General features: G+C 38.3%; 1 protein-coding gene across 4 annotated transcripts in view; it reads right to left on the bottom strand.

Moving 5' to 3' along the window:
- The window catches only part of LOC149818789 (uncharacterized), a 183594-nt gene extending 170991 nt beyond the window's left edge, over positions 1-12603 (bottom strand). For all 4 annotated transcript variants that reach the window (XM_089985964.1, XM_089985963.1, XM_089985961.1 and 1 more), the window contains exons 1-4: positions 12458-12603; positions 10693-10766; positions 10518-10597; positions 9813-9964 (exon numbers count right to left, since the gene is read on the bottom strand). In XM_089985964.1, the coding sequence (XP_089842090.1) occupies positions 9813-9964; positions 10518-10597; positions 10693-10766; positions 12458-12575 (424 nt within the window). In that variant the 5' untranslated portion in view covers positions 12576-12603. The remainder of the gene's footprint in view (positions 1-9812; positions 9965-10517; positions 10598-10692; positions 10767-12457) is intronic.
- Between the last annotated feature and the right edge of the window lie 13184 nt (positions 12604-25787).

Consider the following 25787-nt stretch of genomic DNA (forward strand, 5'->3'; position numbering starts at 1 on the left):
GCACAGAGGGCAATAAATGAACCTAGTTAAGTTGAAATAATTAAGATGCCCATGTTAGATATGCTTAGATTTATATTGCTTCTGCATTGCATATTTTCTTGTCTGCATATTTATGAGTCGATGTATGATCTTACTCTTTGAGTATTAATTTGCGTATTTGCTTATGTGGTTGAAGGTGGTTTCATACTTTTTGCAATACTTATGCCCTTAATTGCTTGCATGTACGTTCCTATGGGTCGATGTACAATTTCATTCTTCGATCATTATTTTGCCTAGTTGCTTATGAGTTGAGGTGTGGTTTCGTATTTCTTGAAATACATATGCCCTTGTTTGCTTGCAACCATTTTTGCTTGCACATTTCCTTTGAGTGTGGTACGACTTCGTATCTTGTGTATTACTTATGACCTTATATGTTTTGCCTGTCTAAGTGGTCAATGTATGGTTTGGCACCTCATGTATTACTTATGTGCTTTTCCCTCGATGTACGGCATCGCAAGTCGAGAGTTGTTTGTTGACATGTTATAACCTGTATATGCTCACACTCATGGTAAATATGTACTTACATAAATGTAGTCTTATGCCTATCCTGTTATCACCTGTTTTCAAAACACTAGAAGTTGCACTTGTGCACTATAGTTCTTTTAAAGAGGATTTCCTTCTGCAAACCCAGGGCTCTTCAAAATGCACAACTTTTGCAAAGTATGATTAAGTCTTGCAGGATTGCGAAGTCACATTTGACACCTCCCAAGTCCACACACTTGGGAGAAATGTTTTATAACCTTGACTCAAGTTGCGGCTCATTTTGAATAACCCAGATCAGGGGCATGAGCATATGAATGAGTGGGGTTCTGTTGAAGGACCCATTCTTTATGTATCAAACTAGTGTAACATGTCGATACTAAGATAAATTTTGGATGTAAGATTGATAGTGTTGTGTCTTGTGTGAATGACTTAATGTGGCATTATGGCTTTTAAGGATGAATCGTGCCAAATGAGCACTCCTATATTCTTTGAGTTGTTATGAAGTTGTGTGTTGGGTATTCCTTTTGAGAAGCCCACAGACCTCCCTGGTTCAGTATAGCGTACTTTTAGACATGCACAACATGTTAAGTACTTTGTTGATCGGACGAGAGATCTGAGATGACCTTGCATCATGAAATATGAAAAATGTTGTTGAAGTGAATTCAAGATTTATGTTGTGTTGTATTAATTCTTTTGCAGATAACATCTGTTGGGGTTTCTTTTGTGGAACCATATCCCTTTCATCGTAGTCGTACTTATGACATGTACGACCGTACTTTTTGACAAGTACGTCTTCTTACGTTGCGATGATTGGATGAGTGGGTTGTGGCAACCTCGATGAGCGCAAATAACAAAATGTTGTGATCACCTAAATAAGTGATGTTTTCGCCTTCACCGACAAGATACTCGAGTGGGTCGAAAGACCAGAGTATGTAGAATGAGTCTTCAGTTAACTACCCCTGATGTACTCATTCGAATCGCTGACTCCTGTCAGGAGAGAGGACATGAAGGTACAAAACTTTGATGGACAGGCCATTAATGGCAGTTACGAGCAAAAGACTCGGCTTCCCCAGTCATCGGAGTTAGGGGAATGAGACTACCATAATTATCCTAGGTGGTAGCTCTCCATGTTTGGGATGCATCCATTGTTTATGCTGCTTTGGGGATTTCTCTCTTGGTCACCGACCGTTCCCTTAGGTGCGGACTCAGTCAGCTATCCGGGTTATCATAAAATACATAGCATAATAAACCCCCGGATCAGTCTAGGCTGTTTCTAGAATCGTGCCTTGTGCGTACCCGCTTGGCCAGTTAATATCGAAACATAATTTAAATCTGATCACACAATGTGTTCAGTTATGCATGTATGAAAGTTATAGGGTACAACATGTTCAATACTTATGGAATTGGGTGTGTGGTTGATGAAGCATTGTGTTTTGCTAGTTAACTTTCTTGTGCAGTGTTTTGCTTGTAATAGTTAGCCTACTTGTGCTAGTAAAATGCTTGTAATAATTTTAGCATTGTGCTCATGATAGTTGCTCTGTGAATCTGTTGAAATTAAATTGCTATATAATTGCCTGTCTATTTGACATATTAAATTATTCTGCTTAATTATGTTCAATATTGTCCTGTCTGTGCACCTACCAGTTTTTAGTTAAACTGACCCATTTTATGGGCAGGTAATGGATTTGTAATACTGTCGCGATGGCATGATGGCGTGATGAGATCAAGATAGAGCTCTTTCCCTGACGTTTCGCTCCTGAGGACATGTTGGTAAATTTGGTATAAAGTGTGTTTCAAAATTTCTCTTTTATTAAACCGTGAGTTAATAAAACTGTTTTAGTAAGCTTCTTCTTGGTTTCAACAAATGAATTCTCAATTATTGAAACTCTGTTTCTAAACCATTTGATTTCAATGGTTGTGCGGGATTTGACAAAAGGAAAGTTTACGTTGTAACGCGCTCAAGGTCCATTGACTTGTGGTTTTAAAAATATCATTTTCCGCTGAAGTATTATTTAAACTCTGATAATTATATGATTTCAAAGCTTTCTAAACTATTCTAAAAAGTTACAAGTCCTTGATTTTTGGGGCGTTACACTTGGTGGGGTCCTAACACAGATCTCCATCATGAGTACTTAATTTTTGGTGGAGCATACTTGGAGTTGCTAAAGGTTTGCAGTCTTTCATACCTGTCTTGCTGAGAATATCTATCGTATACTTGTGCTGAGTGAGAGTCAAGCCATGAGCCTGGCTATCGACTTCTATACCAAGAAAATAGCGCAAGGCCCCGAGATCTTTCATTTTGAACCTCTGGCCTAATAGGTTTTTCACTTCTTTGATGTGATCTTCAGAGTTTCTTGTGATAACAATATCATCAACATAAATTAATAATAGAGTGAAAAGGCAATGCATGACTTTTGCATAAAAGACAACTGGAACACTTCTGACTTTTCTCGTCCACATTGAGACTTTCTTTTGGAATGAGATTATTAGAAACAAGTTTCTCAATAAAATGACTCCCACAATGTCCTAATCGATTGTGCCATAAGAAATGCTTATTACATTCAGAAATACTAAAAACATTTGCTGAAGAGAAGGAACACGACTCTAATGAAGACTTTGAATCCAGTTGAGTGGGGCGGACGGGAGGACATGGAGCTTCTTCAAAGACATACATATTGCCTCGTCTCTTTTCTTCAGCGAATGTTTTCCTCGTGCGAAGGTCCTTGACCTGCATAGAGAAGGGAGTGAATTCGACTGAAGCATGATTATCATCAACAAGTTTAGAAACAGAGACAATATTTTTCTTGATATTGGGAGCATGAAGGACATCAGAAAGTTCAAGAGTAGAATGTGACATGGGAACGACATATTTTCTAACTTGAAAAACAGGATGGTAGGATTCATCTCTAGTGACAATTTTACTTTTGCCAAAATAAGGAATAAGGTTTAGAAAGTTTACCTGCATCGCCAGTCACGTGAGTTGTTGCTCCTAAGTCAACGAACCAGGTGCCTTGATCATTCTGTTTTAATTTCAATTCTGACAAGGCAGATATCAGCAAATCTCTAATCTCTCAATTGTCTCTGATATTGTTGGACTTTCTTTTTTGTTCTGTCTGTGGAGTCTTTCATTTATTTTCAGGATTGTGCCAATAATTTGCCTTGATATGCCCCCTTTTGTTACAAATGAAGCAAGTGGGAATAGATCTTTGTCCCTGAGCATGAGTCAACATACTTGGAGTGGAAAGCAATCAACGTCCTCCGTGTCCATTTCGCCCTTGTCCCCCTTACCCTCGTCCTCGACAATAAGTCACCCCTGTGGCAAAAACTTCTTGGGAATTTGTATGAGCATGAGTTTCTTTAGAAAATCCCTTCAGAGTCATTTCATACTGAATTAATTTAGCTCGCAACTCATCAAAAGTAGGAAGGGTAGGTAGACACAGTAGTGAAGTGACGATCATATTATAGTCGGATCCCAATCCACTCAGAGTTTGTTGCACCATATCATTGTCACTCACCGCATATCCTATAACTGCAAGTTGGTCTGTGATAGTCTTCATCTTGTTTAGATATTCCATGATGGTCATGGAATCTTTTCTCAGCAGCTGAAATTCCCTTTTGAGAAAAACCATCCTCGCCTGTGAAACTTGTGAATATGTCTGAACCAATCTCTCCTAAAGTTGCAGGGTTGTACAATTGTCGGGGATTGTAACAAGAACCTCTTGAGACAAGGTAAAAGTGATGTATGCAACTATTGATTGATCTTTTCTTTCCCAGTTGAGGTATTCTGCATTTTTGACATACACAATTGAACTTGCCTCTTTATCATCTTTCTCTTCTCTCGTAACAAATTCTAGCGGGACTGGAGTGGTTTCATCCAGGTGACCTAAGAGACCTTGGCTTTTTATAAAAGAAATGATTTGTCTCTTCCAAATCAAGAAGTTTGAGCTGGTTAACTTTTCGGAAACAAGCTGATTGAGAAAACTCAAAGAAAGACTCGATTGAGAAGAATGAGAATCCATGAAGAAAGGAAATTTAACAAGGGTATTCATGAAGTGCTCAGTCTACTACCAGAGAATTTTGTTGATGGCCACTTTTTTTTTTTGAGAATAACGGATGGCATGAGAAAGATGGCTAAGGAGGTATTGGGTGAGTCTAAAGGTGGTGCACTGCTAGGTAAGGATACATCATGGTGGAACGAGGATGTCAAATTAGCTATTAAGGTCAAAAGAGTGTTATAAAAATCTAAGTAAGAGTCGTGATAATGAGAATTTGGAGAAGTATATGATAGCAAAGAAGGAAGCTAAAAAAGTAGTTCGAAACGCGAGGAATAAGGTATATAAGGAGGTTTATGACAAGTTGGATACCAAAGAGGGCGAGAGAAGGATATTTATAGGCTTGCAAAGATAAGAGATAGGAAATCGAGGGATCTGGGTATGGTTAGATGTATCAAAGATGAAACACAAAGGGTTTTAGTCAAAGATGAGGAGATTAGGAGAGATGGAAAGATTATTTTGATAAGCTATTTAATGAAAGTCATGCTCAGGATCTTGGAGACTTGTCCATTCATTGTCATGAGATGAATCTTGACTTCATGCGCAAGATTCAAAAGAAAGAAATTGCAGAGGCTCTGAAGAAAATGAAATCAAGTAGGGCAGTTGGCCCAGATGGTATACCTATCGAGACTTAAAATGCTTGGGAGAGAAAGGTTTAGAATGGTTGACAAATCTTTTTAACAAGATTTGGCGGACAAATAAGATGCCTAATGAGTGGAGGAAGAGTACTTTGGTGCCTCTATATAAGAATAAGGGTGATATAAAAGATTGCACAAACTATCGTGGTATAAAACTCATAAGTCATACTATGAAACTTTGGGAGAGGGTGATCGAGTCTAGGTTGAGGAAGGTTGTCATGATATCGGAGAATCAATTTGGTTTTATGCCTGGAAGATCAACTAATGAAGCTATACATCTTCTTAGACAACTTATTGAGAGATATAGATAGAGGAACAAAGATTTGCATATGGTTTTTATTGATTTGGAGAAGGCATACGATAGAGTACCTAGGGACGTTCTCTAGTGAACAATGATGAAGAAAGGTGTTTCTCTCAAGTACATTAGTATAATTTAAGGATATGTATGAAGGAGTAGTAACCAATGTCTGCACTTGTGGAGGGGTGACAACCAATTTTCCTATAACAGTTGGGTTACATCAAGGATCTGCTTTAAGCTCTTTCCTTTTTGCTATAGTGATGGATGAGCTTACAAGATCAATTTAAGAAAATGTGCCATGGTGTATGTTGTTTGTTGATGATATTGTTTTGATTGATGAGTCTAGAGTTGGGGTTAATGCTAAGTTAGAATTATGGAGACAGACATTGGAAGCAAGAGGTTTTAAGTTGAGTAAGAGTAAGACAGAATATATGAAATGTTGGTTTAGTAAGCAACGAAGTAGTGATGGGAGTGTAGTGAAGCTTGGTGAGCAAGAAATACTGGTGGATGATTATTTCAAATATTTGGGATCTATCATTCAAAAGTATGGAGAAATTGATGGAGATGTAAATCATAAGATAAAGGTTGGGTGGATGAAATGGAAAAGTGCAACTGGAGTGTTGTGCGATCGTAGAATGCCATTACGGTTGAAGGGAAAGTTTTATAGAACGAGTATTAGGCCCGCTTTACTATATGGTACGGAATGTTGGGCTGCCAAGAGACATCATATTCAAAAAATGAGTGTAGTTGAGATGTGTATGCTTAGATGGATGTGTGGAAATACAATAAAAGATAAGATTCGGAACAAGGAGATACGTAAGAAGGTAGGCGTTGCACCCATTGAAAATAAGATGAGAGAGAATCGTTTATGGTGGTTTGGACATATTCAGCGAAGGCCTAATGATGCTCCAGTTAGAAGGATGGAGAAATGGGAAAATATATTAGTTAAAAGAGGTCGGGGTAGGCCTAGGAAGACTTGGATGGAGATGATAGGAAAGGATATGAATCTTTGAACCTCACCGAGGACATGGCATTGGATAGAAATGATTGGAGGAAAAGGATTTGTGTGGAAGACCCAAAATGATTTTCTTTGTTGGTTCATATCGCCGACCCCAATTGTTTTGGGATGAAGGCGTAGATGTTATTGTTGTTGTTGAGTAACCTTCAAAAACTGGCGATCAGAGACTGTCAGATTTAAAAGGGGACCAGATCTCCAGATCTAAGTTTTCCCTTCCACCTTTTTTTTATAAGATTTGAGATTAATGCAATGGAACTCCTCACACATTGAATAGAATTTGAAACTAACTGTATTTTCAGACAAAACACAATGTGAATACCAGTTGTGACAGCAAGAAGAAATAGGCTGCAAGGGGAGACACTTCAGGAATAAGAATCAGATTGAAAAAATGCTGTCACACAGCAAATCTGGACAACAACAAAAAAACTTAGTATTTCAGATCTGATCTGAATATTCCAGTCAAAATGAGAAAGAAGAAGGGATGTGCAGAGGGGAATGCGTAGAGGGTACAGATCTGGTGCACCAGATCTGAATATACCAGGTGAAGAAGAAGGTGGGTCGACTTTAGCAATTCACGTGAAATGAGTTTTCCCTCTTTTTTTTTGACACACGGGATTTACGTGAACAAAGGATTCACGTGAACTCCTCACACGTGAATTTAGGGATTCACGTGAGACGTGAATCCACCAGAAAAGAACTAGAGAAGAAATGAAAAAACGAGAGATGAAGAAGGAACAAAACTGAAGAAGACAAGAGATGAAGGAATCCTCAAACCTCTGGTCGGACACACCTTTTGGAAGCCTCTTCAACCCCTAGATGGATCTCGGCTCTGATACCATGTTAGAATCCTCTGTAGAACCTGTATTGAGAGAAAGAGAAAGAGAAAAGAATAGAAGAAGAGGGGTTGCGGCTGTCACAATTTCAATCAATGAAATTGTGACCTAAAGACATATATTTATATGTTTTGGTATACATAATGGATCCGGGTCTGGTATAATATCCAGACCCATAATACAATGTACATTAGAACCCATATGGACCAGGGTCAGGTATATGATACAACTTTTTCACAAGATTCACGCAAATCACAAAGAAAACACTTTAAAAATACATTGATCACAAAAGAGATGCACACTGATTAGATCTGATTTGCAATATCTTTGATATATCAAATCCGATCTTGAATAGAAGGAAAAAAAACTAACTTGTGCAGCAAATTAGTGAGATAATATATTAAACCAGTGAGAGAAGAAGAACAATTCGGAAACAAGATGGAATCCACAAAAAGGAACGATTAAAAGAAGCAAGTCAAGAAAGAAACGTGGTGGAGAATGTTTTGTATATATATAAATATATATATATATATATATATGTATATAGTCACAGATATTGGCGATATTTTGAAAATATCACGATATTGTCACGATATGATGGAAAAACAATATTAAAGGTAAAATATTGGGATATTTTCAAAATATCAGAAATTTATATATCATGATATTATCAATTAGTTTTACTATTTATTTATTTTTTACATTTTAAATATGTTTTTCTTCCTTCTTTTACATATTTTAATTATTTATTTTACTATTTATGTACTTTTTTGTCTAAGCATGAAATTTTCTTATTTTTGTTATTTTTTATTTATTTTTTAAGTCCAAAGAATTTTCCAGATATTTTCCTAGGATTTATCACCAAACCGATAATATCGCGAGAAATAGCCTCGCCGAGATAATAGCTGATACCGATATTTGTGACTATGATATATATGTATGTATTGTCATGCATATAGATTTGTTTCATAATGTATATATATATATATATATATATTATTTATAATGATGTAATAGGTAAATATCCTCTAGGGTATTTTTATCATTTTACTCATGTAATAGGGATTGTTCATTAGGAATAGTTTTTCTCTTATTTATTTATTTTTTCTTTTTGTATTTTGCCCTTTTGAGCAAGGGCTCTATAGTCTTTTGACCATAGAGTCATTGGGGGCTCTCCAACGGTCATAAATATGACTGTTGGGAGGTCCCAATGACCCTATTGGGAGCTCCCATTTGGTCTCTCTCTCTCTTGTAATGTGTATAAATAGGGGCTTTGTTCCCCTCATTGTTTAATGCCACTCTTAAGCATTCATGCTCAATAATATTAATACTTTTTATATTTTGTGTTATTCTCTCTAGTTCTTTAATGTCTTGAATGCACTTAGTGCTTGTGTTGTGCCTTTGTGCTCTTGTATTGTCCCTTAGTTGGACTTATGTATGTGCATATGCACTGTGTTTATGATCTTGTAAGCCCTTAGAGGCCCTTGTTTTGTATATCCACATATTTCCTTACAAAGAAGAGGGGAGAACTAAAACATAATAGAAGAAGAGATCTGGAAAAACAATCAAGATCTATAAGAACTTACCTTGGATAACCCTATCAATGAAATCATGCTCTGATACCATAACAGATTTTGCTATCTTGATGTTGTTTTAGAGATGCTGCACAGAAGAGAAAGAAGAGAAAAGAGGCTGGACAGTTTCTTGAATACACGTTTCCCAATGTAGGAACGTGCGGGTCTTCCTTCTATTTTATATAAACCTCACTTTTAGTGATATTACAACATTACCCCATGAATACAAAAGAGAAAACACAACTAATAGGGGTAATAAAGGAAACATAAAAGGATAACTAAAAACACGTGAATATACAGATTGACTCAGGATGAATATATTGGATCTAGATCTGGATCCAATCCAGATCCAGATCCAGACCCAATCGCATCACAATAAATATCACTCATGGATAAATCATATACCCCAATCTAACTTTGCTCCTAATAACATGAACATACTTGTCTGAAAATTATCAATTTGTTCATCTGATAAAGCAAGAATTCTTGCTCATTCGCAAAATTTGAAAATTTAAAACATTGATTTATGTATACTACTCATGGAGTACCATATAATAGAATAACAAAAGGGCACGGATTTTAATATGTTTCCACATAGATAGGCAAAAGGCAGAAACTTCAACAAAATTAAAGTTAACAAAAAAGCTTAAATGTTTCAAGTTCTAAAGATCTTAAAAAATAAAGTGATTATGAATTAAGTAGTTCAAATCTTTCTTTTCTTCAAGATAACAGTTACAAATTTATTTCCAACATTCACACATATTGCTCATAATAGAAAGGTTCCCCTAAAATATCCAATAATTTTCATGCTATCAAAATGATACCATTTCAACACTGTGGTTATGGTAAACAATTATCAAAGAAGCATAATACTGACCTACAGCTCCAAGACCAACTAACTTTGGCATGAACTGTCTGATGTGATCTTCGGCCGCTTTATCAGACTTCAGTGTCTCACACTCAAATGAAACCAAAATTTCATCTTTGTCTTCCCTCCTTTCTAACATGCTAATAACATCATTATCCCAACTGCAGAAAGCACCCGTACTATTACCATTCAGTATGCAATAGCATAGTTATAGGTAAAAAGGCAAGCTTGTTTAAGAACAGCATCTACTAACCATTAATTTTTTTCATACAAGTCATGCATGTCACCAATCAAAAACAGCAAGCTGCAATTTGCGTACTCCACTAGAATAATTAGCAAAAGAAATGGCTGGTGACTAGGATTGAACTCATACTGGGTAGGATTAACGAGAAATTAGAGCATCGGTGCTATTGGGACTTGAAGAAGACTAAGTTGCAGCAGAAGCTGGAGTCATCAAGTTACTCGATCAAGGTGCAGGAATGCCAACCTTGTGCAAATTGAACTGGCATAGGAAACATGAGTTTGCTTGCTCAATGTGGACCTAGGCTACTTGGGTCCACCTTGAATTATGCCCACTGAACATACTCCATGAATGACAAGCTAGCCAATTATTAAATTGAAAAAAAAAAACTCCATCCATCCATTAATGGCATAACAATGTAGCCGATAGGAATGATATGACATGAATTCACAGATTGTGTAAGAAAGAGTTACCCATGAGCATGCTCAACATTGCAAAACCGAGCTGCATCATGTCCCCTGCACTCCACAATGACATTCCTCTCCTTCTTGGTCTGTCACATAGCAATTGTAAATATATAAAATCCTTCTAGGCTGTACCAACCTAAAATGTCAAGTGCTACAAGGAAGAATGTCAATTGAAGCTTACGATATAATCGGATATTGTAAGCCTAACCAAACGATAATCTTCCCCTCTACTACACTCCCTCTCGCATGCTATTTCTGTCACAGAACAACACAAGAATTAGGCATCGTGCTAGAATGAATAGCAAAAGCCCTTCCCAAACAAAATACATCACATAAATAAGTGACTAAAACTGTCACTAAAGGAATGTGATTTTTTACACAATATGCAGACACTCCAATGAATAATTACTTACCATGAAAAAAGGTTTAATTCATAAATGTTTTTGAAGTAGATTTTAACATGCACAATATAGAGTACCGCACATAAAAATGTGAAAGAGTGAAATAAGCATCGCACAACAAACTTCATTTTTATTCTCTAAAAGGCTAATCAAATAGCTTATTCTCTAAACATGAGAAGGGAGTATAATAAGTACACTGGAAAAGTGGAAATTCTTCCAGTCTACCAACCATTTGGGTGTTGCATAGTTCATAAAGATTAGCCATCAGTATGACATTTCCTGCCAAATGGTGCTATGAGGGTCATCATGCCTGAAATTTTGTCTTGAATGTTGAAAGCAGACAATTACTTGGAGAACTACTTCATGCTAATAAATAAAATCTTCTCCTTTCTTTTCCCTTTACTTTTTCTCCTAGTGACAGAATGATTTTCTTTGTTGGTTCATATCGCCGACCCCAATTGTTTTGGGATGAAGGCCTAGTTGTAGTTGTTGTTGTTGTTGTCGTTGTCGTTGTCGTTGTCGTTGTCGTTGTCGTTGTCGTTGTCGTTGTCGTTGTCGTTGTCGTTGTCGTTGTCGTTGTCGTTGTCGTTGTCGTTGTCGTTGTCGTTGTCGTTGTCGTTGTCGTTGTCGTTGTCGTTGTCGTTGTCGTTGTCGTTGTCGTTGTCGTTGTCGTTGTCGTTGTCGTTGTCGTTGTCGTTGTCGTTGTCGTTGTCGTTGTCGTTGTCGTTGTCGTTGTCGTTGTCGTTGTCGTTGTCGTTGTCGTTGTCGTTGTCGTTGTCGTTGTCGTTGTCGTTGTCGTTGTCGTTGTCGTTGTCGTTGTCGTTGTCGTTGTCGTTGTCGTTGTTGTCGTTGTTGACAAGAAAAACAAATTCTATACAGATAGCTACAAAGGCGACGATTCAGAATATTAAGCATGGTTCATTTTCAGAGGAGAAGGTTCTTCTAAATATGAAATCATAGCCTTTGCATCCAAAGGCCATTCAGATGGACGAGAAATTACAACTGTAAGTAACTAATGCACACCTCTAGGTCGGAGTCACGCATGAGAACTGTCGACGGTAACTTCATCTCTAATATTTGGCACTAATCAAACAAGTTTACTTATTTCACGCACTGCAAAAACATAAGTTGGACGGGAAGGCATCAGTCTAATGGTAATTTTGTCAACACACATTTAATTTAGCAAGCCAGTAAACATGCTACCAGAAAAAGCAAAACTCCAAGCATTTGCTGTTCCTAAAGCATAACATACAAAGAGACGTAAACAACCAATGCATCAAAATCTTCACTGGAATGCATATATCAGCAAAACGCGCGCACACATACACACAGAAGTCCAGAACCCAGAAAACCTAAAAATAGGAATATGGGTATCAAGTATTCAAGTAGCATGACTTGCAAAAACAAGAAAATGGGGCAAATCATTTTCAAAAGATACGAAACACATGAGGTCTTTTTCTGGTGGGGGTGGGGGTGGGGGTGCACACCCATTAAAAGAAACAGCAGAGAGAGAGAGAGAGAGAGAGAGAGAGAGAGAGAGAGAACCGGTTCCATGGAGAGCATAGCAGACAGAGTGCGGGAGTTGGATGAAATGGCCGGAGATTGAGCCACTTGGGAGCAGCGCTATGGAAGCCACCCCATCCATCACCTCCTTCTTCGCCATCTCTCTCTCTCTCTCTCTAAAGCGGTGCTGTACTGCTGTTCTCTGAAAGAAGGGTGCTTTTGTAAATTGCAAGGGAGTATACTTACCAGGAAACGAAATGGATACTATAAGTGATGCGCTAAGCAGAAGCGGGGAAGCCGGATATAGTTGTGCAAATGCACGGAAAACAATAATAGGAAATAATATGAAGCACAAATAAGAAATAACATAAAAACAGGTATAAAATAATATAAACCCGACAAGCAAACTTATTATAAAAAAATATTATTTTTAACATGAGAGTGACCACGGAAAAACATTAAGAAAGTGAAAGGGAATCGATATGGAAACAAGGAGGAAGCAAGCTTCTCATTCATATTGACCCTATATATACACCACTGATCACACGTGATCATTAAAGCAAAACACAAGTCAGCGGTTCAAAACCGTTGCTAAAAGTCTTAAAAACAAAACAAGAACATGCGGCATTGCTCCATGCACCCCCCATTTTCATATATATAACTGCAAGCTCAATTTAGTGGAAATCGACTCTTGAATCATGTTTTTTTGATGAAAAAATATTTTTTTATGAGCCAAAAAAATCATAGCAATTGATTTTGGATCACTGAAAAACCTGTACACACACATGAAACTGCATAACATATGCATCAAACGAGCTTGGATGCGCATCATCCCACTAAGCATAAAAAAAGTTTCAAAAAAAGTGTGTTTAGCCGTAGTTTTAGACTTCGAATTTTTTTCACACAAAAAAATTTGCACGTCTGAACAGACGCATCAGCGATGCAAAATTTGCCTGATTTTACGTCAAACATTTTGGGTGTTTGATGATACACTCGTCTAATATAATATATATAACTATGTTGATAAAATTATAGAAGTTTGAAAGAATGATTTATTCGGATTCACAAAATCCTTTTTGAAAGATATAAAAATGTCGTTTGCAAATCTTGATTGTCTTTTACTCAAGAGAAAGGTAAAATCGAGACAAGTCTTCTAATTTTCGTAGCTTAAATTGCACAACTTTTTAAGATTGAAGGGTCCATTTAGTTCTTTTTAACATCTTTATATAGGTACAAGAGTTCTTTAATAACATTAAGACAAAGTGCATGCAGTGTTCCCTTGCGACTTACATTGTAAAGTTGCGGCTAGAGTTTGTTTTGCTTTTGTTGAGTCTCATGTAAGTTGTTTGGTTCAGGTGAATCAATACCCCGAAGGGGCAGCCTGTATACTTGAACTATAATAGCCTGCAGGCAAAATTGTGAATGAATTAAATGTGTTGAGCTTTCTTTTATTCACCCTCATTGTGATTGCAATTCTTCTTCATCTATTCTCTCTTGCTCTTGTGCACTTTGATTACCAGCTTTAGCGACTTGCAAGCGAGCTGACAAGTATGCTTGTTGCGGTGAGGAAGGATTGTCGCGCTGTGCTGGCCTATTGAAGAAATTAGGCCCGTGACAAGTGGTACCGGAGCTCATTCTCGTGCTGAGAAAGGGACTCCAGAGTCGGTGTCGACAGACAAGCCGACAAGTTGTGATTTGTAAGCAAGACATTGTGGCGCCTTATTAAAACTTGCGCAACACCAAAGGCAAGGCAGTTGCCGAAGATGAGGAGATGGGTTCACCTCAAGGCGCAAGAGGAGTTGGTTGCAACTGTCAATAGGCTAGTGGAAGATGTGACTTCGCACAATAAAGCAATTTCACGCACAGTTGAATCATTAGGTGGATTGAATGATGTAGTGGCGAGTCTGCAAGAGTAGGTGAACTTACTGATGTGGTAGGTCACCTCATTGACGACAACAGTGGTCGACTTGCAGACTGAAGTAGGGGAGCTTCAGTTGAAAAACCGCACATTGCAATGGTCAGTGACCCTAAATGGGAAAAATGGTGAGAGGCCATCAAGGATTGATGTGCCAAGACCAACAAAGTTCAATGGTTCTCAAGACAACAAGACCATTGAGAACTTTTTGTTTCAAGTAGAAGACTACTTGGATATTCAAAATGTGACGCTTGAAGATCTCAGGATTAAGGTTGCAATAGCGTTACTAGATGGTGATGCTATCGCTTGGTGGAGGCGGAAGCGCAGTGATATGGAGAGGGGTCAATGCGTAATAGACACCTTTGATGACTTCAAAATTGAGCTGCTTAATGTCGAGTAATGCGCAGAGGCAGGTGTACCGGATGGTTGGCGAGTTTAAACATACTGGTTCGTTACAAGACTATATTAGAACGTTCGAAAAGCTTATGTTGGAGCTGCCCAACATGCCAGAAGAGGATAAGCTCAACTAGTTCATTGTGTGACTTCAGCTATGAGCACAGTCTGAAGTGAAAATGTGCAACCCCCGTATTTTGAAAGATGCATATGTGACGGTCGAGCGCTTAGTTGACACTCAGTGTAAGCCTTTCACCCCATCAACCAATGTCGGGAAGAAGCCTGACCAGGAAGGAAAGAAGGACGTGCGGCACAACAACAAAGGTGAGGCGTCGATACACCATCAATCCGACAAGAAACATAACTACACAAAGCATAACAACAACAACAAGGGTGTGGTTGTGACATGTTGGTTCTATGGCGATGGGTATATCGTCAGGCAGTGCCCCAAGCGTCTCGTGAAGGACGACGAGTAAGACAATGCAACACAGGAGGAATGAAGTGATACTGAATACAATGACACTGAGACCATGCAACCAATGATGGGGGGCATGCGATCGATTAATGTTGCTAGAAGTTACGCAACTGTAAACATGTCGGTCAGTAAGGAACTTATATACTTGGAAGTCATTACGAGTGGAAAGTCTACTTCAGCAATGATAGACTTTGGGGTCACACACAACTTCGTCTTGCGGGAAGAGGCAGAGCGGTTGGGTTTAAGGCCCGAGCCAAATCAGAGGATCATCAAAGCGGTAAACTCTAAGGCTAAGCCCATCCTTGGTGAAGCAAGAGATGTGACTATCTAAGTAGGGAGTTGGGCCGTCAAAGTCAACTTCTATATGGTGCCCCTAGACAATTTTAAGATGATTTTGAGTATGGAGTTTCTGCGAAGCCAGAATGTTATGATGCTGCCAAAGTTTAACATGTTGACGATCATGGGGCTAAACATATCCCACACAATGCAGTGCCTTACGCAGAAAGACAAGTCTTCAGTGTTATCGGCGATGCAGCTGAAGAAAGGTGTCAAGCATGGAGAACAAACATTCTTAGTTGTTGTGCGCATAGAAGAAGGAAAGGTGGAAGCAGCAGTGTCGCCGACCCTAGCCCCATTGTTGGAGGAGTTTTGGTGGGTGATGCCTCCAGAATTGCCGAAGCGTCTTCCGTCAAGATGCGAGGTCGACCATAAGATTGAGTTGACCTCGGGAGTGAAGCCTCCTGCAATGGTTCCATATCACATGGGGTCAATTGAGCTGAAAGAGTTGTGCAGGCCGCTATACGAGATGTTAGATGCAGGCATCGTTCGTCCATCAAAAGCCTCATTTGGCGCCCTAGTCCTATTTCAGATGAAACATGACGGCTCCAAACAGTTATGTGTGGATTACCGTACTTTGAACAAGGTCACGGTGAAGAATAAGTACCTATTGCCATTGATAGTAGACTTGTTCGATCAGATAGGCAGTGCCCGTATATTTTCTAAGCTAGATCTGCAATCGGGTTACTAGCAGGTGAGGATTGCTGAAGGTGATGAGCCGAAGATAACTTGCATCACTCGTTATGGTGCTTATGAATTCTTAGTAATGCCATTCGGGTTGACGAATGCTTTAGCCACGTTTACAACTTTAATGTATCAGATCTTCTACCCCTACTTAGACAAGTTCGTGGTAGTCTGTATGGATGATATTATGATCTACAACAACAACACGTAGGAACATGTTAGGCACTTGCGAATAGTATTTCAGGTGCTGAAGGAGAATGAGCTCTGTGTCAAACGAGAGAAGTGTCTCTTCGGGTAGGAGAAGATCAGCTTCCTTGGCCACATTGTGGGGCGTGGTGTGCTGCGTATAAATGGGCAAAGGGTAAGGGTCATCTAAAAATGAGTTTCGTCAAGCAAAGTTCCAGAATTGCGGTCATTCATTGGTTTGGCAAACTACTATTGACGTTTCATCGAAAGTTATTCCCTTATTGTTGTTCCCCTCAAAGATTTGTTAAAGAATAATCAGGTATAGCTCTGGACAGGAGTGTGCTAAGATGCCTTCGACAACTTTAAAAAAGCCTTAGTGAGGGAGTTAGTGTTACGACTGCTTGATCACTCAAAACCCTTTGAGGTCCACACAAACACCTCAGACTTTTCCATCGGTGGAGTTATTATGCAGGAGGGTCATCCGATTGCATATGAGAGTCGCAAACTGAAGTATGCAGAGAGGCATTACACGGTGCATGAACGTGAGATGACCGCCATTGTGTATTACCTCAGGACCTGCGACACTACCTCTTGGATGCCCAGTTCATCGTCAAGACGGACAATGTTGCCAGAAGCTATTTTCAGATACAGAAGAAACTGACGCTCAAGCAAGCTCAGTGGCAGATGTTTTTGACTGAGTTCAACTTTGCTTTGGAGTACAAGGTTGGAAAGACCAATGTTGTGGTGGATGCCTTGAGCTGCAGGGATAAACTGGCAGTTGCACGTGCGGAGCCTTCTGAAGTGCATTTAGAAAATGCATTGTTGAGTCGCATTCGTGAAGGGATGCAGCAAGATCCGACAGCATAACACCTTGTTTTTCTGACGCAGGTAGAGAAGGCTCGACGATTTTGGCTACAAGACAGCCTCTTCGTGACAAAAGGAGGATGCGTCTTCATGCCACAGTGGGGAAGCCTCCGTCGAAAACTGCTTAAGGATTGTCATGATACACTATAGGCCGACCATTCTGGTTAGGAGTGAACCTTAGCACTCCTTGAGTGCGGTTACTATTGGCCGCAGATGAGGAACGATATGGAGGGGTATGTGTGAACATGCCTCATCTGCCAGCAAGATAAGAGGACAAAGCAGAATGCTATCGATCTCCTTGAGCCTCTACCAATTCTAGAACGTCATTATGATAGCATCTTCATGGATTTCATTGTTGCTCTGTCAAAGGTAGAGGGCCTCAATTTCATCTTGGTTGTGGTGGATCATTTCTCAAAGTATGTCATCTTCATTCCAGCTTTGAAGGAGTGACTTGCAGAGTTGTTTATAAAGCATATGATGAAACACTGGGGCATACCAAAGAGCATTGTGAGTGATCGTGATGCTCGCTTCATGGGCAAATTCTGGCATAAAGTATTTCAGCTACTTGGCTCTGATTTGCTGTTTTCAACAAGCTTCCATCCGCAGACAAATGGGCAAACATAGTGCCTCAACAAGATACTTGAGCAGTACCTTAGGCACTTTGTTATTGCGAATCAGAAAAATTGGGTAAAACTCCTTGACGTGACACAATTCTGTTATAATCTGTAGAAGTGCGAGTCTTCAGGCCATAATCTGTTTGAGATAGCTACGTGGCAGCAGCCATTGACCCCGCATACTCTGGCCACACAAGAAAAATAAAGGCCATCATTTGCCTATCAGTTTGTTTGCGACTGACACGAGCAGAATGAGTTGGCGAAGACATTCTTATACAAGGCGACAAAGAGAATAAAGAAGTGGGTGGACAAGTCAGCCCGCTGGGTTTCAAGTTAAAGACCAAGTATTGGTGAAGTTATATCCAGATCACACAGATATCTTCTGCGGGCAGCACCGCGGACTGCTGAGAAAGTATGAAGGACCCTTCACCATCACAAAGAGGGTGGGCAAGTTGGCGTATAAGCTAGAGTTGCCCCCAAATTTTAAGGTACACCTGGTGTTCCATGTGTGCAATCTCAAGCAGTTTCATCCAGACGATGGAGATCGGGAACGCAGTGTGCCACAACGTGCTTCCATCATGCAGAGAGCCCCGACAACACAACGGGCTGAGAAGCACCTCAGTAAGTTCTTTCGTCACAAGGTCAACTACTTGGGCAAAGCAAAGCAACACCTAGTGCAGTGAGAGGAAACAATAGAACCAACGTGGGAGCCTGTATTCCAAATGAACAGCCGCTACCCGACTGAAGTCAGGGGTTACCATGAAACAGATGACGTCGAGGACGGCGTATGATTTGAAGGGAGAAACATGTTTCCTTGCGACTTACATTGTAAAGTTGTGGCTAAAATCTGTTTTGCTTTTGTTGAGTCTGATGTAAGCTGTCCGGTTCAGGTGAATCAATACCCCGAAGGGGCAACCCGTATGCAAAATCGTGAATGAATTAAATATGTTAAGTTCTTTTTTTGTTCACCCTCATTGTGATTGCTTCTTGTGATTGTAATTCTTCTCCCTCTATTCTCTCTTGCACTCTGATTACCAATTTTCGCAACTAGCAAGTGAGCTGACAAGTAGACTTGCAGCAGTGAGGAAGGACCATCGCGCCGTGCTGGCCTATTGAAGGAATTAGGCTTGTGACATTAACTTTTGGATGACCAAGCTTCGGGGTGGGTTCCTATTTATAAGATTTTGAATAAGATATATATTCTATCCCAAATGAAGATAAGACTTATCTGAACCGTCTTTCATACCGGAAAAATACATAAAAAGAAAAAAAAACAATTAGTGATAAGGATAAGTCGACTAACTTATCCGCACATTTGGAGTACCATATGATAAAGGGCTTTTATTGTCCACCTACCAAACAGCAAAGCCTTTTTTTGCCGTTCCCAAACCTGAACAATACTAAGTATGTAATCCCCAAAGCTAAGCTAAACGACATTGATGCAATGCCCTCCCAGCTTCACTCTGAATTTGAAAGGAGGGGCAGAATTTGTTCTGACGTCCTAGAACAAAGACGGCAAAACCTTATGCCATCTTAGAACAAGTATAATAAAAGAGGGCTCAATCGTAGACCCAAAATGGGTCAGGCGCAGGCTGAGTAGGACGGGCCACACACTGTTGTGCTATCTCAAGGGCAAGAGAGCACATTGTTGTGCCTAGGATGGGCAGGACGGCATAGTGTTGTGCCATCCCAAGGCTAGGACGGTGGGATCTGTCTTGCCATCCAGGACGGACAGACAGACCCAATCTGCCGCCTTGGACAAGAGAGAAAGAGATGGACCAATGGACTTTTTAGAATGTTATGGAATTCCACAACTTTGGGATTTTGACACAAAACATGCTAGACATGGGTTTCGGGCATTCTAGAAATTTGGGTGTCTAAGTTCTGATTGACGAAATATTTTTTAAATTAATTTTTAACCAACTCAGAATTATTCACTTGAGAATCGGTATCGGTCGATTCACCAGAATCGTTGGCCAAACAGGGCCGATACTGACAACATTGGTTAGGACTTAGAAACCCGGATCCAATGAGGGTGACCGCATCCAATGCCTGGATAACACATGGCTATATGGGTGCCCCACTAAATTTTTAGTAATAAAAAAAGAAAAATGTATTTGGAATGAGGTGGTTCTCTGCAAAACTAGGTAGGAACACTATATAACATATTAATGAGGGCCTGGTACAAGACTAAGTGGCATCTGTATGAGTTCCTCAATGCTTAAGATGGCAATTAATGTGAATCGTGTCCAAGTTCATGTTCATCAGCATAGATTCCCGGCCTCAACTATTCCATCACCAATCTCTTATGGATGTGAAACCTAGGGGTATATTATCTCATCACAGTGACAAAAGTTAAAAACCGGTAAAATATTGTTTTTCAAAAACTCGCGAGAATTTGAAAAACTTTCATAAATCTGCCATTTTTTTGGCAAAATCTCGGCAATGAAAAATATATAAAAATATATAAAAAATATTTTTATAAGAAAATATTAATAAAAATTATTTAAAAATTAAAAACTCATGTTTTTTTATGATAAATAGTCATTTACAACGTAAATATGGCATTTAAATCGTGGTATTTATGTGTTTTCTTCATAAATCTCACGATATTTCAAAAATATTGCAAGAAATTTCAGGCAAAAAGAGAAGAATTCTCATGCTTCTACAAAGTTATCAAAGTCTGCATCATAAACTTGTAGGCAATAAATGTTGTCACTGAAAGAGAAATGGCAATCTTTGCCTAGTTTGGAGCATTAATTACAAATATAGGTTTCGGGGTATGGTTTACAAAATGACGCAGGGCTGATGGAAGATCATTTTTTGAAACCCGCAGATTCGAAATCAACACTAAGCTGTGAAACTAGATTATATAAAAATAACTAAAATGGCTGGAAATAACTAGAAATTCTATTATGTAAGAAATCTGGAAATAATAAAAATAGGAATTGGCTCATAATCATCAACTCTGAACTATCTAATATACTACACTTCTTATCTATTTATGGACCAGATTTTAGTTCCTGATATAATTCAACTTTCTAATTTGATGGGCTTTCTAATTAAGCTAATAGTGACAAATACCTAATTAAATATTCACCTCATTTAAAAAACCAAAATCAAACACCTAAATTCTAATTGAAAAAAGCAAAAAAAAAAACAACTAAAACATAATTAAATATTCATGCTATTTAAAAAAACTAAATATAAAACTTAAATCCTAACAAACATCATATATATAATAATTAAAAACCTTAAAATTCTAAGTTTGTAATTAAAATCAAGTGCATGGAATCAAGTTTAATATTGACTGACATGAAAAAACACAAAAATACCTAAATGCTAATTCAAAGAAAAAAAAACATAAGATCCTAAAACCTAATGAAACATTCATGGTTCATGCTATTTAAAAAATAAAAACTAAATCAAAAGCATAAATCTTAAACAAAAATTATATATATATATTGAAAAAAAACCCTAAAATATCAAGCATGAGATCAAGTTTAATGTTGATTGAAATGAAAGAACACAAAAATACCTAAATGCTAATTTGAAAAAAATAAATAAAAAACCCTAAAACCTAATGAAATATTCATGACTCATACTATTTTAAAAAATAAAACTGAATAAAAACTTAAATCTTAAAAAAAATTATTTACATATATATGCTAACTAAAAAAACCCCCTAAAATTGTAAGTTTCTAACTAATATCAAGTATATATGTAGAATAATTAATCATATTTAATTTTGATTGAAAATAGAAATACAGAAATTAATGTTGCATTCATCTCATTTGCAAAATCAAAATAAAAAACTTAATGGATAATTGAGAAAAAAACCAAAAAACCTTAAAATCCTAAAGCCTAAAAAAATTGACAAGAAGAAGATGAAGATGGAATGCTCACTGCCATGTGCCCGCAGAACATTGGACTCAGACTGCATGCTTGAGAGAGAGAGAGAAAGAAAGACTGCCACCTTACAGGGAGTTGCACGTTGTGGCTGCGCCGGAAGAAGCCTCCGGATGGAGGAGAGATACTGGTCGGACAACCGAAGAGTCGGAGGGAGAGAGAGACAACCGAAGAGTCGGAGAGAGAGAGAGAGAGAGAGAGAGAGAGAGAGAGAGAGAGAGAGAGAGAGAGAGAGAGAGTTAGTTTCCATTAATTCTAACACATGACAAACATCAGTATTCTGCTCATTTAAAGTATTCTGCTCATTTAAAATATACATGCCTCAGAGTTTATCACAGGAAATGTGTGTATGATTCTTCCACGTCCATTGATGATGGACGATGAATGCAGCGGTGACGTATATATAACAAAAGAATGTACAGTGAAAACACAACACTGATTCGGTGCATGGTGCAATAATAAAAACAAGACAAGGGCTATTAAACAAAACATAGCCACCGTTCTTATACCCAACAAATTTGGTAATTCAATTACATACCTTATTTTATGGTTAACCAAAAGCATACTTGCAGTTAGTTCTCAAGTTGGCCTTTCTTATTTTCATTCAAATTCATGATTTTACCTTAATTTACCCTTATATATAGAGTGAGATTAATGAGGATAAAATGTGCAAGGAAGCATATTTAACCAATCTAGTTTTGGGTTTATTAACTATTAAACTTTTTTTTTGAAAGAATAGAAAAACAATTTGTTAATTATTAGCAAAAATGAGATTACATGCTTAGGCCGATGAGATGTCAGCCCAAATTTGAGAGAACAAATCAGGGATATTGAATAGCACAAGATAAAACTAGGTATGATTTGAATTATATGTTTTTCTAAGCATGAATTTGAATGCTTAGAAAAAAAGGTACCGAATTTAAAGTAAAAACAACAATAAAAAAAAGTATGCTCTATGAAAAACTTGGCCTATCCTTGCATATCCTGGGCTAAAACTATAAGGTATAAAGATCAAACACATATAAGAAGTCGCAGAGATCATTGTGTTTCTTGGTTATGGACTCCAGAGACAAATTAACAGATCAAGTCCCAAGGGGTTTACCGTAAAGGGGTGGGGCCTTGGCCGCTAGACGGGTGGTCAAGGTTGGATTTCTACTGGCATCACCCCTCTGAGAAAGCCGATGCCCAGACTAGGGTCCGGAGACAAGGGTCCTAGCATCGGAGTTTTATGCTGCTGGCATGACAAGTGTAGGTATGGCAGGCTGATCCAGCATGACCAGATCTTCGTGTCGGGTGCAGTTTCTTCTGATTATAAATCGGCAAAAAATTAACAGATCAAAGCTAATCCAAACATTACAAAGGTCATTGCCATTCACCAACGGGGGCTCTGTTTGTCTGGCAGGAGCAGTTAGTGTGCGTCACCTTGTGTTGGTACCTTGCAAGTTCGAACACCAAATGGTAGGGTTGTATAACTGGTAGGGGTCTGCCTAACTCCAGCTTTATTTGTCGAAAAAAGAAAAGAAAAAGGTCATTTCCATTTACCAATTATAGGGCTGGTAAATTAGCCGAACAGAGGGTGTTCACGTTCAGCCTATTTCTTGTGTCGAGCCAAGCCAAGCTTGAGTTCATGGAAAGCCCGAGCTAAATCAGTCAAGCATGAGCTATCTCATTTACAAAAAAGTATATTTTTAACAGTTGAAAAATAATAGAATTTAAACCCTAAACCTACTAAGCCATGCTCGAACTGGCTCATATTACAATGATTAATCGTTTAAAACTTGTAAACAATAGGATTTGAACTCTAAACTTATTGCTTGCAAACCATACATTTCAACCATCTTTACTCTATAATATAAAATATATTTATTATTAATTAGCGAGATGAACATTGGTTGTGTGTTCAGGCTTGTTGTGCTGATTTCATGAATTCCCACGAGCTCTTTATGAGCCGAGTCAGAGCCACAAGTGGATCATCTCCTTTACCAGAGAGAGAGAGAGAGAGAGAGAGAGAGACAGGATTCTAGAAAACTTTTCATAAATTACTGCATTGTATATAACACATACATTTTATCTATACAAGAACAGTGAATGGTTTATATTTGCTGCAGCTTATAAAGTGTGGATCGGGTCTTTGTCTTCACTTTTTGGCACTAAGGTTTTCTTTTTACCATTTTTGGCACTAGATGCTTCATTGACTCGATTTAATTTTGCTGATGAATTCCCATGTGGGCTTGAACAACCAATACCTTTCATGACAATGTCTCTCATCTTTAAACTGTTAATTATTGGTCTATTCAATGGTAGGGGACATCCGTGTTATGGGTTTGGATCCCGTATGTGCCAACTAAAATCCATATAATTGGATTATGCAAAAACCTTTGAGATTCAATCAGACAAGTGGTAAATGCTCCATCTGAGGCTTTGAATCCACTTCACATGAAAACCCGAAATACCCCGTATCAAGATAAATAAGCTAACTGTTTTTTTCTTTAAGTTTAGGTCCACTAAAAAATGAGAACCTAATTGGATTTTTTTTTGTTTCTGAATCCAGACAAATTTAAACATCCCCATGACAACTTATTAAGACCACATGCCTTTTATTGCATCTTCTCTAAGGGACCAATCCCCATACAGAAAAAGAAAAAGATTGTACTATTTTTATTCATTGGTCCCCCATTAGGCCAGTTTATCATTGCATGCGCTTTCTGCTGTGCCCATATCTGCCTTGTACGCCTCTTTGAGTTCTATGAAAGAATTATGACAGGATGTTCTTCAGATGACAACAAATATCAATATAGAGCATAGAGCATTGTTTACCTCTTGTATTACTGTTGATTAATATAGGATTCATTGGTTTCAAAAGGCAACATGGCCCAGTAAGTTCTTGTGCCTCAAGTGTTTAAACCATTGTATGATGCACCGAGGGACGAGGGACCATGACCTCAAAGATGATGCAATGATTTAGTTCACATGCCATGATATGGTGCTAATCAAACCTTCAGTGCGATGTATGTAACGATGGGCATGGATCTACTTCTAAGCCTACCGGAGCAATTGAGATGATATTGTATCTCACACCCAATCTGTATGACATATCTATTTGCAATAGTTTGCCTAATGAAGATTTTAGTTGATAAGGATGTATCAGGTGGTTGGGATTGCTGATTGCTTTGATAATAGCTATAGATAAGGAGAATACTAATGCGCTCTACTTATTGAATAGGGTGGCGATACTTCATACAGATTGTTGGAAAAAGTTTTAAAATATAGCATATTTATAAAGTTTTTGGTGATTTATTGTTTCGCACTATTAGTGCTTTGAAAATGTTTAGTCCCATATCTAAGAGGGAGAAATTTTTTGGTTTAAATAGTGTTTGTTTTCTATTTTTTACTTTGGTAAACCTTGTTTGTTAGGGTGACTTGCGGACGTTGCAGCGCTCCACGCACGAACGGACGCATTGTTCATGCACATGCATGTGCGTGTATGCGCAATGTGACACTTTGACTTTGCACTTCACACGCTCACAGCGGTGCAAGGCGCATGTGAGGTGCTGAGGTCCGCTATGACCAAGCCATCTTTTGCCTTTCCATTTTTTGAATGCTTTGGCCGTTTGAAATACTTTAAAAGTGCATTTATATAGCGTTTATGAGGCATTGTGACTGTTGGACGATTTTAGAGGTCCTTGATCGTTAGTCAAATGGTGTCATTTTTGTTCAATTTTCAAACCGTTGGATTTATGTCCTTTAATTTCATTTATCACAAAAATGTCTTGGCCTTCCTAAAGTCAAATTTCTTCATTTTTCGTCTTTTGAATCATTAGATTTTTTTATTCTCAAGTTTTCTATTTTTATTCTTTTGTTCTCGATTTGGCTTGCCAAGTTCAAGTGTGGGAGAGGTCACCTGATCTTGCGAAGCAGTGACTCTCTTGAGGTTCAAGCCTAGTTATATCTTGGGAACTCAGTCGTGAATAAACTATTTTTGCATCTTCGAAATTC

The sequence above is a fragment of the Nuphar pumila genome, chromosome 13, assembly GCF_984573655.1.
Source record: "Nuphar pumila chromosome 13, dmNupPumi1.hap1.1, whole genome shotgun sequence".
Classification (NCBI taxonomy): Eukaryota; Viridiplantae; Streptophyta; class Magnoliopsida; order Nymphaeales; family Nymphaeaceae; genus Nuphar; species Nuphar pumila.